This window comes from Abramis brama (genome assembly GCF_963993115.1).
Source record: "Abramis brama genome assembly, chromosome: 21".
Classification (NCBI taxonomy): Eukaryota; Metazoa; Chordata; class Actinopteri; order Cypriniformes; family Leuciscidae; genus Abramis; species Abramis brama.
In genome coordinates, this window is record NC_139983.1 from 10,545,923 (window position 1) to 10,560,580 (window position 14,658).

At 36.5% G+C, this 14,658-nt stretch overlaps 2 protein-coding genes across 2 annotated transcripts in view; one reads left to right on the forward strand and one right to left on the reverse strand.

Annotated features, from left to right (window-relative positions):
- Positions 1–8,756, forward strand: part of tonsl (tonsoku-like, DNA repair protein) — a 29,013-nt gene extending 20,257 nt beyond the window's left edge. The window contains exons 20-28 of the mRNA XM_084096358.1: positions 445–545; positions 633–789; positions 2,313–2,391; positions 2,490–2,797; positions 4,800–4,971; positions 5,085–5,260; positions 7,086–7,159; positions 7,319–7,452; positions 8,224–8,756. Of these exons, the coding sequence (XP_083952484.1) occupies positions 445–545; positions 633–789; positions 2,313–2,391; positions 2,490–2,797; positions 4,800–4,971; positions 5,085–5,260; positions 7,086–7,159; positions 7,319–7,452; positions 8,224–8,426 (1,404 nt within the window). The 3' untranslated portion in view covers positions 8,427–8,756. The remainder of the gene's footprint in view (positions 1–444; positions 546–632; positions 790–2,312; positions 2,392–2,489; positions 2,798–4,799; positions 4,972–5,084; positions 5,261–7,085; positions 7,160–7,318; positions 7,453–8,223) is intronic.
- A 39-nt stretch (positions 8,757–8,795) lies between these two features.
- On the reverse strand, positions 8,796–11,136 carry LOC311071814 (uncharacterized protein). Its single transcript, XM_084096359.1, has 4 exons — positions 10,977–11,136; positions 10,634–10,698; positions 9,744–9,839; positions 8,796–9,619 (listed from the first exon to the last, which is right to left on the reverse strand). Exons 1-4 carry the CDS (start codon positions 11,017–11,019, stop codon positions 9,455–9,457), a joined length of 369 nt encoding a protein of 122 aa, XP_083952485.1. The 5' UTR covers positions 11,020–11,136; the 3' UTR covers positions 8,796–9,454.
- Between the last annotated feature and the right edge of the window lie 3,522 nt (positions 11,137–14,658).

Consider the following 14,658-nt stretch of genomic DNA (forward strand, 5'->3'; position numbering starts at 1 on the left):
TCATTTGATTGATAACAGCAACATTATTCTAATAGTATTCATTGATTAGACATTTCTGAGGCAGTAAATGTGGATCTTTAAGGTCTTTTTTGGTCTTGACTTGGTTTTATATTTTATAGTGCTTGCTATGTTTCTTTATAATATGTGAAATGGTATGCAGTTGCAGTATAAAAGTTAATTACCTCATTACTTTGCATGTTTAATTTAACAAGTGGCATTCAGTTATCATTTTGGAAATAAATGCAGTTATTCTGCATTTTTATCCAAATTTTATGTAACAATTACTAAAAATAAATCTGTTAAAAAGGAGGTTAGAAATCCAATACTTCTATTTCTACATAACACTTCTCATTGTGTTTAATACTTACAGACTGCTCTGATTAATAAATTAATAAATGCCTTATTAATTGGCTGAACAATGATTATTATAATTTCTTTTTTAAGTCTTCAGCATCATTCCAGAACCGAACAGCCCATGTGCCTGCACCAATCAGGATGAGGGTCAGAGTTCAGGACAATGTCTTCCTGATTCCAGTTCCTCACAGGTCTGATGCTAGTTTTGTATGTATCAGGTAGTGTGTGGTGTGTTCTGAGTGTATGTAATTGTAGATGTTGTTTTTGTGTTTGTGCAGTGAGGCAGACTCCTGTACGGTGGCCTGGTTGTGTGAGCAGGCCTCTCAGCGCTACTATCAGAAGTGTGGATTACTGCCACGTCTGTCCCTGCAGAAAGAGGGCGCTCTGCTCTTACCCACAGACCCACTGCTGGCTGTGCTACACACCAATGAAGAGGTCAGAGGTCGTATGGAAACTTCTGTCCACTGTTTTCTGTTGTTTTTGTTTTGTTTTTTTACGAATAAAAAAGATTTTTTGGGGGGATTGTAGCAAAATAAATCATACTGTCACAATTGAGATTAAAAGAATTGCCAGGAAAATAAATGAATAATTAAATAATATTAATAAACAATAAGTAAGAATTTTTTTATTTTATTTGGGTGGTATGATCAAAATCATAATATAATTTAATGTAATATACAATATAATATAATATAATAGGCAGATATTAACTGCACTAAACTATTTTATTGTCTCTCACTATTCTGCAGTTTCTTTCTTACCACATTTTCAGAACAATATTTTCATTTTGAGGTCCTGATCACCATGTCACAATAAAACAAAATAAATATTCTATGACTGAAATAGGGAAGCCTGTTTTCCGCCAGGGTATAAAAAATAAAAAAGGTAAAAAAATGCTAAAAAATTGCATTTTATAGTTTAGATTTTGCAATTCAGACTTCATGATTCGCAATTGCGAATGTATAACTCACAATTATGAGAAAAAAGTAAAAATTGTGATATATAAAATCAGAATTGTGATATATATAATAAATTATTTTTCCTCAGAATTTATTAAATATAAACTCACAATTGTGAGGTATAATGTCCGAATTGTCTGCAATTCTGAAAAAATTAGTCAGAATTGTGAGATAAAAAGTTGCAATTACTTTTTTTATTTTTGTATTCCATGGCGGAAACAAGCTTACATACCAAGATCGTGATATATTCTAGTAATTTAAATACTTTGGTAACACTTTATTTTGATGGTCCCTTTTGAACATTCTGTTGACTATAAGTAACTTTGCAACTACATGTCAACTAACTCTCATTAGAGTATTAGTAGAGTGTCTGCTTAATATCTGATAACTCTTTATTGTGATGCTCCTCCAACAGACATTCTACTGACTATAAGTGACTTTGCAACTACATGTCAACTTATTCTAACCCTAACCCTACCAGTCTACTAATACTCTACTAACACTCTAATGAGAGTTAGTAGACATGTAGGTGCGACGCTACTTATAGTCAACAGAATGTTCAAAAGGGACCATCAAAATAAAGTGAAACCAATACTTTACTTCATGGTACTTAATCTCATTTGGTTTTCTTATTTATTTGAAACTTCATAGACACAAAACCAAAAGATAATATTCTTGACATATGATATAGTCTGGTAGTGAAGTTTCACCTTTATATTAAAAACAAAAGACTCAAAAGAAGAAAGTCTCAGTAATGCATTATAAATGTTACTGGATGTGTTTGAAGTGTGAAAGGGCCTGGCTGCCCAGGCTGATTCTCACCTTTGAACAAAAGTGTGCCAAGATCCAAAATTAAAATTCCATAAAGGTAGTCCATACAACTAGAGTGCTTTATAACAAGTCTTCTGAATCCATACAGCAGCTTTGTGTGGTAAACAGGCTGAAAGTTTGCTAATTTGCTTTCTTTTTTTCATCTTCGGGTCGATGTACCTGCTGCAGGTTCTTGCTGAGGTGTGTTCATGGGATCTTCCTCCGCTCCCTGAGCGTTACAGGAAAGCATGTCAGAGTCTGGGAGTGGGTGAGTGACTCTTTGTGTTCCTAAACTTCTTCTCAGTCTCAAAGAAGTCAGGGATCTTTCTTAAAAAACTGATATTCTTCATGTTATGTGTGTTTCAGAGGAGAACCGGCGTGTGTCCCGGCTGTGTGAGGTGCAGGACAGCAGCTCCTGTGTGAACGTCTGTGGACTCAGTTTGCCTCCAGCGTCTCTGACTCCTCTCCTCCGAGCGCTGAAGCTGCAGGCCAGCCTCACGGAGCTGCGCGTCACTGCCAACCGTCTGAACGACGACCTCCTTCCAGAAATGATGTCTGCTGCTGCCACTATGCCCAGACTCAGGATTTTAGACATATCAGCTAATCAGATCACTGGCGAGGGTCTCAAAAAAGCATCGGACACATTGGAAACGAAGAGTCAAACTGCTTTCCCTGTAAGTATACTTTCATTTATTCAGTAATATAAGATCTGTTATTAAGCTGCATTCACACTGCCAGTGGTTTTGTTGATGTATGTTGCCAGTGGGTGGCGGTGTGTAACTTCTTACACATAAACGTTTAGGCTACAACGGCCATGATTGTTTTTTTAAAATTGGTATTTAGATATATTTACAGGCCAAAACAGTTTGGTTACCAACATTCTGCAAAAGAAAGAAAGTCATTCAGGTTTGAAACGACATGAGGGTGAGTAAATGTAAAAAAACAGAATTTTTGTTTTTTTGGGCAAACTATCCCCAAAATTTTTTAATTAAATGATACTCAAGAAACTCAAACTGCCAGTCATTTGTGGTAAATGTCTAAATGAGCAAGTCATTCATTCATTCATTCATTCATTCATTCGATTAATTCAAACGGCTGATTCAATTAAATAGCTCTCTTTATGAATGGGCCATAATTGGTTCAGCTGACTGATTCAGATTTATTCACAATTGAGCAAAAATGTCTCTAAAATTGAACAATATTAACTTATTTATTGAACGTGATATTTCTTAACGTATGATATTTCTGATATAACTTATTTATGATAAAAACTCATACAGGGGCATATCTTAAATTTTAGGGCCATTCTAATGGCACTCTATAGGCTCCATCTTACCTATGGACCTACATAAATGGACAGCCCAATCTATGTAAATCGACAAAATTGATTTACGTAGGTCCTCTTATATATCATACAGTTGATTTTTATATATATATATATATATATATATATATATATATATATATATATATATATATACATATATATATATATACATATATACATACATACACACACACACACACACACACATATATACTGTATGTATATGTGTGTGTGTATATATATATAATGCTTTTTTTTCTGTATATTATATATTATTGTATTCACCTTTCACTGATGAACTGCACTTTGACATCCAACAAAGTGCTTCATATATAATGTGACAATTTATACAATTTAAAAGATCTTAGGTCAAGTCACCTTTATTTATCTAAAGCTTTATACAATTTATTTCAAAGCAGCTTCACAGTAGAAAACAGGACAATGCCGATCAATGATGCAAACCTTATCAAATATGAGAGGAGTTCAAATTCTGCTGTAAAGCTACTCTACAAAGTCAATAGTGTCATTATTCAGCTTATGTCAGTTCAGGGTTGATTCAGTTCATTAACTGTTCAGTGACCATTATGAAAAGAGTTCAATTTAGCTATAAAGCAGCTCTACAGAAGACAATTGTCATTATTCACTTTGAGTCAATGTTGAGAAAAAAAAAACAGTTATGAAACCTTATCCAGTCATATCAAACCACTTTTTATCAGAAAGTCATTGAACAGGAAGATGCTTTATTGGTTTTGTGGTTTTGTGTGGGAAGTGTCTATGGTGAAGTCTAAAAGAACAGATGTGTGAAATTCACACTTTATGAACGTTATACTAACAGAATATAGAGAACTTGTTGATCATTTCCTTATTTCAAGAGTTCAAGAGATGGTATCAGATGGTTGTAAAATTGATATGGTAACACTTTATTTCAATCCACTTTAGACATTCTACTAACTTCACAACTACATGTCAACTAGCAGTCATTAGAGTAGTAGTAAATTGTCTGCTTAATATCTGCTAATGCTTTACTTTGATGCTCCCCAAAAGACATTCTACTGACTATAAGTGACTTTGCAACTACAATTCAACTTATTCTACTAACACCTAACCTAACAGTCTACTAATACTCCAATGAGAGTTAGTGACTTGTAGTAGCAAATTAATGCGAGCTAGTTGACATGTAGTTGCAAAGTTACTTGTAGTTAGTAGAATGTCTGAAGTGGGCTGTCAAAATAAAGTGCATCCATTAGGGTATTGATACATACATTGATGCATAGTTTTGGTTTTTCATAAATTTCTTTTTATTTATTCATTTTCACTCTCTTTTTCCAATCACATTTTTGTCTCTGTAGTGTCTAGAGGAGTTGAATTTAAGCATGAATCCTCTGGGTGATGGCTGGGCACAAGCACTAGCAAGTCTTCTGTCCGCTTGTCCCCTGCTCTCCACTCTTTCCCTGCAAGCCTGTGGCCTCTCTGCACGTTTCCTCCAGCAACACCGTCTCCTATTAGCCAATGCCATGGCCAGTAAGTGCACTGTCAGAAACATCTGATCTGAAGTGGTTAGACCTCTGTTTGACAACCAAATGAAAGCAAAGTAGTTTTATGTTGTTTCTGTAATGCTGTATTGTGCTCTCCAGACACCGGGAATATGCGGTCGGTGTGCCTCTCCCATAATGCACTGGGCTCCACTGGTTTTGAGCTTGTGTTGAAGACTTTACCGATGCAGTTTCTAACGCACCTTCAGCTTTCTGCGGTCTGTAGAGGTCCATCCGACCAGCCTGCCATGGAGATCTTTACTAAACTCCTTACACAGGTACACTGACTCCTTGTCCAAAGTTTTTCAAAAATGTATAAAGGTTTCCACAAATACTAAGCAGCTCAATCTTTTTCAACATTGATAATAATAGCCCTTTTCACACATAGTGTCTTTACTGATAAATTACCATTAAGAGATCGAGTGTGAACAGGACCCTTTTCAAAAATACCATTAAATCGGTTCTGACAATTTACCAGTAAGTATGAGAAGTTGTAACATTACAGTATATTCCTGGTATGATGCTATGTGTGAACAAAGAATGAAGATTAATGGTATGAGCGCTAGTGGTGGGAGAAAAAATCGATCCATCAATGCATCGCGATTCTCTCTCCAACGATTCTGGATCGATTCTGAGAATTTCAGAATCGATTCTGAGCTTAGTTTATAACCAGATGTGCGATGACGCAGAGTTTGCTTTAGAAACACCCGTATTCTGCTTGCTAACAATTCCCCACACACGTACCTTCAGTAAAATAATATTTAATAAAGTTCAGAAAGGTTGAAACGAATTATAAGGACATTCACAGGCTTCATTGTACAGGATGCGCTGTGAGAGACGCGCATGTTTGATGTTACACTTGAAGTGTGCTGTCTCGCGCGTCGATATTCTCCTTAAAAATGCTCTACGAAGTCATCGTTTATGTGGTTTGGAATGCAGTGGACTTATATATTTAAAATATGAACCTCGCTAACAGAAGGCTGCTTTCAGTTTCAAATGCTGATGCGCGCTTTGTGTTGACTGCTCGCGCATGCGGCTGTGCGACTCCGTGTAAGTGGTTTAATATACTTGTGCAAAATGAACGTGAACACAGCAAGTTATGTCTTAAGGGATTAAACTGTGAGGACAAACCACATTACTACTTGTATTTAAAAAGAGATCCGAGCGTGAATGCAGCTAAATAGATATCTAGAGATAAAGAATCGTTCTGGAATCGGATCGTGACTCCCAGAATCGGAATCGGATCGGATCGGATCGTGAGGTGACTGAAGATTCCCACCTCTAATGAGCGCGTACGAGGTCTGAACAGCTGGCGTAAGAAGGCTAATCATAAAGTTCTTATGGAGATGACACTATTACTCCGCGCTATTTACAGTAAGCTTTGCTGCTTTTTAGTAGTTTTTCTATGTAAATAATGCGCTAGATGGACATCTTTGACCATTACGCCGCATTTTGCAGCTTTTCAAGTGTGTCACGTTTGTTTGAGACCCTGTCTTCTTTTATGGCAAGCCAAAAGAGTCGAAATTACGCTATAGATGAATCGCATTTGCATCCAAAACTGTATTTAATGGCATTTAAGACCGATTTAACGCTGTCAAATATGCCGTCTTCATTCTAAACATTGTAAAAAAAAAAAAAACATGCACAAATCCACATACATAAATAACTGGACAATAAATACTGGGTTAAACCCATTTTTTACAGTCTATGGGTTAAACTGATGTAATTTAATAAACTTTTTAAGCTACAAATAATCATTAAATTAATCCATTTTAGACCAAATACAGTTGGAACAGAGGGACAAGTTGGATGTTAAAGGGATAATTAACCCAAAAATTAAAGATATTTTGAAGAAACAGCAAATGGTTGATGGGCATAGTATTTTTTACACATACTATGGAAGTCAATGGGGTCCATCAACTGTTAGGTTACCTATATTCTTCAAAATATCTTCTTTTGTGTTCAGCAGAAGAAATAAATTAATATAGGTTTGGAACAAATTGAGTATTTTGTATTGGTATTGGTATTTCACTTCACTATCTTCCTGTAACATTGTATAGCTATGTAAATAATATTGACTAAATGTTTGTTTTTGGCTTCCAGGGTGACTGTCCACTCACACACTTAAATCTGGCTGGAAATGGCCTTACGGACCACAGCGTCCTCTTGCTCGCTAGGTGAATATTTCAACTCTTCTATTACTGTACCAAAATGTCAATGCATCATTTATATCCTTATTTCAGTTTTCAGCCCCTTTACAATAATAATAATTATTATTATTGTAAATGTTACATATTTATAATATATTTTCAATAATGATCATTGGTTGTTTTTAGGTGTCTTCCTGTTTGTCCTTCCCTGGTGTCTTTAGACCTGTCTGCCAACCCTTCAGTGACCTCAGCCGGTCTTCAAAGTCTCCTTAACGCCCTAATGGAGGCCCAGCGACCTTTGACCCATCTCAACCTTCAAGGTATTTTCTTTTCCCCAGGTGCTTTTTAGGGCTATTCAGGTTTTATTGCCATTATTTTGTCTGCTCGGAGGCATAATGTATCAAAGTTCGTTCACAAAGGGAGGAGGAGCCGGTAACCGGCGAACATTTAACATAAAACTTTAATTATAAAAATATAGCTGCAAGCAGCAATTAATGGGGTTCAAGCACTTTAAGGCCTTTAAGCAAATGTTTTATTTAGCAAGCATGTAATCACTTAGATCATAGATGGAAAAGACCATTTATAGCCAGTACAGGCAGTTTACTTTTTCTCCTTTGTAACAGTTAAAGCGCCAGCTGTGGCCCGATGTCCATAAACGTTTCCATGCTTATTTAGAATCATGTGACGCATGTGCACACCAAATTTCATGAAGTTCTATGCAAATCAGGCAGAAAGATGGCCATTTTCAGTCATTTCATGTGATTTGCCATAGAAATACAGCTTTTTAACAGCTATAGCCCCACCTATGGGCCGATCTCCATAAAAGTTTGCATGCTGCTTTTTATGCTTTCGTTTAGGAATGATAGGCTTTTGGTTAGACTTGGCCACGCCTATTTTCTAAATGGCCCTGCTATAGCTATCTTTGGGATACGCAAATTACCTCAAAGGTGGTCTTGGCACCTTTGACAGAGACACAGCATGCCAATTTTCAAGTCAATCATACTTAGGGTTGCGTAGTTAGTCGCAATCTAATTTATTGTGTGCTTTACAGTAAGTGTCCTCTAACTTTTAAAGTTGGTTCTTCACGACAGGCTGTCAGGTGTCAGGACCACTGGGTGATGTTTGTTTGGACGGTCTCTCTGATCACATCCGAGACCTGCGTTTGTGCTCCCAGAGTCTAAATAAGCTGGACCAGGATGCACTGCAGCAGAGCTGGAGACGGAGAACAGAACCTGTGCATGTCTTCTCTCGCGACTCCAAATGCATGCTGAGCGTCACTGCAGCCTCGCAGTGAACTGCATTAGTCTAAATATAACCTCTGCTAAGTATTGTTTATGCACAAAGTTAACTGGGTGAATGTTTGAAAACTTTCGTCTGTAAATATTGTCTAATTGTAGCATGTATGAAATATTATGTATTTTTTTTATTGTAACTATTTGTATGGACACGTATGTTTGTTTATACTTGTGACTCAAACCCATTTTATTCCATTTAGTCTTTCTGCAAATTGTCTTTATTGGTGGTTAGTTTGCGAAATTCAAGAAATTATGAGTTTGAAATGGGCGTGAGACATCAATGTATGTGGTGTGGTGCTAATGGACCAATAAAATACAAATTCAAGCATGCTCTGTTTGTAATTTCCAAAGACATCACAAACCATGAATGCTTTTCACACATTTATTTTCCAGTTGATTGCAGAAACAAAAACAGTGGTGTGCTAAAGTAAAGCTGGGTGTATGTGACAAGTATGCAAAAAACTGTGACATACAAAACCACAATAATCACACTATTAACTCTAGTTCACAGCAGTTTCATCACCTCTTCCAGCTAAAGCAAATACTCGGAAGCAAACAGAAATTACTTTGTGCATGTCTTCAATTTATCAGCGAACATATGATTTTAAACTTTGAATCTAATAGACCATTAAAGTTATAGTTCACCCAAAAAATGAAAATTCAGTCATCATTTACTCTCTCTCATGTCATCCAAACCCATAAGACTTTTGTTCATATTCGGAACACAAATCTGAGAGATTCCTGTCCTGAGAGAAAGTCTGTTAACCCAGAACTGTGAAGAGATTGAAGAAATCCATACGAATTGAGTCTTCTGAAGAGATGATATGATGAACAGATTAAATATTGGCTTTTATTCGCATATGAACATAGAGAAGTCACATATGGTAAACGGATGCTCAAACAATGAAGGGACAGAAATCTCTCAGATTTGTGTTTCAAAGATGAACAAAAGTCTTGAAACGGCATGAGTGTGCGTAATTGATGATAGAATTGAAATTTTTGCACAATTTAATACATTTCTCCATGCCTATTTCTTGCAAACACCAATGTTAGCACAGATTGTTCTGGCATCGTCAGTAGTTGAAAGTTCTTCGACCAGAGTGTCTGTGTACTTCGCCACAAACTTCCTACACAGTGACTTCAGGAACCCGATCTCATCACAGACCATCGACAGCTTCTTTTTAATTTCGTCCTGTAGGGGAAGTGACAAGCACACTCTAAGCCGGTAATCTTTTAGTACTCTCTAATGTTGTAGTTTCTGTATTTGAATAACATCATCTTTTTATGAAATCATATAAAAGAGTACTTGTACCAACCGGAGTTGCGCCGTTGGAGATCTGTCTTTTCAACTTCTTCATGGCCCACTTGCAAGCCCAGCACATTCCAGGGAGTTGTTCTGTTTGATTACCACCCTAACAAGACAATATACAGGATTTTAGAGTCAGTAGTTTAAATATGACAGTTTGAACCTAGAAGTTCAAATCTAACATGACTAGCTTGACATCTGTGAAGCTTCTTTGCATCTTGCAAACACTTTTGGAGTTTAACTTGCAACTAATTTCACAACTACATGTCAGCTAACAGTTAGAGTATTAGTAGACTGTCTGCTTAATATCTGCTAACTTTTTATTCGGATGTTTCCCTACAGACATTTACTAGAAGTAATTTTGAAACTGTCAACTTTTTCTACTAACACGCACCCTAACACCTAACCTAACACTCTACAAATACTCTGATGAGAGTTTGTTGATGTTGTAGTTGCAAAGTTAATTATAGTTAGTTGAATGTCTAAAGTGGACCATCGAAATGAAGTGCAAACATTTAATTTCAATATATGGCAAAGATGTGACCTCTTATTGAAATATATATAGGTATACACTGTGCTTGATTGGCCATTTTATAGGTAGTTGCAAAATACCATCTTCATCATCATCATAAATAGATCATGTAGTTTTTCATGTAGTTTTAAGATAAGTTGTGAATTTTGATGAAATGTGTAAAATTATCATTCAGCTAAATTAGTTAATTTTCAGTTTTTTGCTATTAACGCAATCATGGAAAACTCTCAAAAAAATCTTGAAAAATAACTGAAAGGGTCTTAAAAGGTCAAGGAAGTTTCTATGAATATACATTTTTGACCACTACTGATAAACAATAATCTGGTGAAAGCATGTACAAATGAACACAAAATGACACACAAACTCACAGAGCCTTCTTCTATTTCATTTCCATTAGACTCTTCTTTGTGCATTTCCCATTGAAAAGCACAAACTGTGAGGGGAAAAAAGCATGTTAAATTTAACACATACTAAACCTAGAAGACAATATGTGGGCACTTAATATAGCCTACTTGTTAAACAGACAGAAAATTAGATTAAAAAATATGTACATTATGGGCACATTCGAGCTGGTTTTAGCATGACCAGCATTACAAATGTCCATAAATAAACGTAAACTGCAACAAACTGGTATACACTGTTCAGCTAGGCACACGAAAGACAGATGAATAGATTGATAAAGATAACTACTGATCTGTGATCTGATTTTACCTGAGGATATCAGCAGGGCGACCAGGATGATACTTCGCAGCATCTTGTATGCCAAAAGAGTCGACTGAACGCTATTAAACTCTCCCCTGGTTTGCTGAAGATCTTTGGTGCCACTCTGTTTAAAACACCTATTTGTTCAACCAGAAACCACAGACATTGTGAAGTGAGACCAGTAACACCCCTCAATTGGACAAGATGTGGGGTTTTTTTTCATCTTCCTGTGTGTGTGATACTCGTTTATCCTAAATTATATTATTTTGATTATACATACTATATCTAATTAGCATTCTTTAAATTCAGTGTCAATGCTAAAAGCAGTCAGGCTATATGTTTACTCAAAATTAAACCCAAAATTAAGGCTATATGTGACCCTGGATCACAAAACCAGTCATAAGTCGCTCTGGTATATTTGTGGCAATAGCCAACAATACATTGTATGGGTCAAAATTATCGATTTTTCTTTTATGCCAAAAATCATTAGGATATTAACCCTTTCATGCATGATTTATGATAACCTCAGTCAGGAAAAACAAGATTTGATTTTTTATTCTTTTTTTTTTTTAAACAGATTTTTCAAAGAGATTTTCATATGTCCACTTGAGTGGACAGCATGTGTTTATGGTTTAAACTGAAGAGATACTGTATTAAATATAATATAATAATCAAACAGATATAGTGTGTGTATTTGTATGTGTATGTGAAAACTATAAAATATATACAAAAAATATAAATGCGAAATATTGCAAAGGCAATTGAACTTCATACAAGTTGAACTTGGCGTATCTTTGATATCAGAACATGAGGATGTGATTCCATCAGAGATCTCTACAGCCTGTCAAGGTACAACTGTGGAAACCACTCAGATGCTCCCACCAGTGTACCAGAGTATGTCAGTTTATCCTTATTAGCTGATAATTCTGATTATGTTCAAGATGAACACATTTCTAGCATAGCCCTCCTCTGAGAAAACCTAGCGATACGTTTTTTTCAATCTCATCTGAAATGATCAGTGTTGGGGATAACGCATTACAAGTAACATACATAATGCAATCAGATTACTTTTTTGATGTTACGAGTAAAGTAATGCGTTACAAGTAACGTGCATTAATCATATATTTTTTTAAATGTTACGAGTAATGTATTACAAGTAACGTGTTACATAATCAGATTACTTTTTGATCTAACAAGTAAAGTAATTAATTACAAGTAATGTGCATAACGTAATCAGATTACTTTGTGATGTTACAAGTAAAGAAACGCATTACAAGTAACGTACATTATGAAATCAGATTACTTTTTGATCTAACAAGTAAAGTAATTAATTACAAGTAATGTGCATAACGTAATCAGATTACTTGGTGATGTTACAAGTAAAGAAACGCATTACAAGTAACGTACATTACGTAATCAAATTACTTTTTGATCTAACAAGTAAAGTAATTAATTACAAGTTATGTGCATTTTGATCTAACAAGTAATGCATTACAAGTCACATACATTATGTAATCAAATTACTTTTTTGATGTAAATTAAAATTACATTCTAATAATACAAATACATTTATTTACAGTCAAAAAAAGTTACTGCAGATTAAGTATTTTCAAAAACAACATTCACAGTATAAGTATGAATTGAAGCTGAAATATAGCCATTGATGCATGAGGTCCACTAGTGGACAGTTGATTTATCAGAATTTTCTCCCAATCTAAAATCAAAACTTGGAAAATTTAACTGTGATATGACTCATTAGATATTGCTTGATGCTGCAATATTTATATTTATATTTTTTATATATATATATATATATTTTTTTTTACCTACAAGAGGCTCATAGGATAGAAGGAATGGGTGGATATTCCGGAGCAACTTGGCATTTCTGACTGACCATTGGCCATCTTGGTTTGGAGGGGGGAAAAATCGACACACAACGGCTTGCCACTTGGTGGCAATGTATAGGATGCTGCACAAGAGTCCACTGTAGAGGTTGATGTGCAACTTTGCCAAAAAATAATTTTTTCAACTTTGCCTTATGATTATTGTCATAAGTGTAGGCTATTGTTGTGACTGGCAAAACATTTTAGTAACTAAACTGAATTTTATTAGGTTTAGTGACAACATGTTACAATGTTTACATGGTACAATTTCTGGTAAGCTACGTTTTTAGGGCCCAAGCCCTGAAAGGGCGAAGGCCCTATTGTTTTCGTAAGGATTATTTTTAGGGCCCAAGCCCTGAAAGGGCGAAGGCCCTATTGTTTTCATAAGGATTATTAGGGCCCAAGCCCTGAAAGGGCGAAGGCCCTATTGTTTTCGTAAGGATTATTAGGGCCCAAGCCCTGAAAGGGCGAAGGCCCTATTGTTTTCGTAAGGATTATTTTTTATATATTTTTTTTTTTTTTTTTTGCCTTTTTGCCACTTTTGGGGCCCTTAACATGCTCAAAAACTCTTGAAACTTTGCACACAGGTCAGAACCCGCGGCCATCAGGGCCGGACTGAAGCTGGTACCCGGGCGTGGCAGGGGGGCTCGACAGCGCCCCCTGGAATGGGGTCCGAAATCTTGGTCCATATATCAAACACGCTTGCATGTAATAATATGAAACTCAGTACACATATAGATCTCATCGGGCCGAACAACTTTCGTGCTCTAAGTTTTACAAAAGCCCAACAGGAAGTCGGTTACAATGGAATGTGAAATACTCCTCCTAGGGAATTCATCCGATCGCCGCCAAACTCGGTGTGAATGAAGTCAAGACATTGAGGATGAATTCTTGCGAACAGATTTTTGATATCTCGAACGGTTTGGCCGTGGCGAGGAAACGAATTTATGGCGAATAATGGGACACAGGAAGTGTGTTATAACTTCTGCATACATTATCTGATCTTGCTGAAACTTCAGCAGTGTGTTCGTTGTAAGAGGCCGATCACATGGATGTGACCTTTGTGAGTCAAAGTTATAGCGCCACCAACTGGCAACAGGAATGTGTCACTTTCAAAATGCTTTCGGATGCTTTTGAGACTCTTCACATGCTTGAAAATGCATGAAACTCGACAGACACATCACATTTATTATACAGTAGACATGTGCAAAGTTTCAGAAATGGGCGTGGTGGAATGGCTCAGTAGCGCCACCTTTAGTCAAAAATAGACACCTAGAATCACAAAACTTGGTAGGTGTATTGTTCTCATCAAGCAGGACACCTTTCTTATTTACAGTCATTACCTCAGACCCACAGGAAGTCAGATATTTTGGTTTGAATGTGGATTTTCTGGAGAATTTTCTCTCTCTCTCTGTGTGTGTGTGTGTGTGTGTGTGTGGGGGGGGGGGGGGGGGTTGGGGGGATTTGTCTATTCCATTTAATCTTTGTTCTTCAAGGTTTCAGGGGCTTTTGGGGCCCTTAACGTGCTCAAAAACTCTTGAAACTTTCCACACAGGTCAGAACCCACGGTCATCAGGGCCGGGCTGAAGCTGGTACCCGGGTGTGGCAGGGGGGCTCAACAGTGCCCCCTTGGACACGGTCTAAAAACTTGGTCCATATATCAAACACGCTTGCATGAATTAATATGAAACTCGGTACACATATAGATCTCATCGGGCCGAACAACTTCCGCACTCTAAGTTATTAGCTCCGCCCAACAGGAAGTCGGCTATTATGGGTTGTTTGAAAAACGCATGCTGTGGAATTTG

What these genes read in the sequence shown, in the direction of transcription:
- LOC311071814 (XM_084096359.1), bottom strand. Translation starts at nt 11,019, where the DNA reads ATGCTGCGAAGTATCATCCTGGTCGCCCTGCTGATATCCTCAG. An exon ending in ATGAAATAGAAGAAGGCTCT is followed by an intron (nt 9,840 to 10,633) that starts GTGAGTTTGTGT and finishes TTGTCTTGTTAG; the next exon opens with GGTGGTAATCAAACAGAACA. An exon ending in TCTCCAACGGCGCAACTCCG is followed by an intron (nt 9,620 to 9,743) that starts GTTGGTACAAGT and finishes CTTCCCCTACAG; the next exon opens with GACGAAATTAAAAAGAAGCT.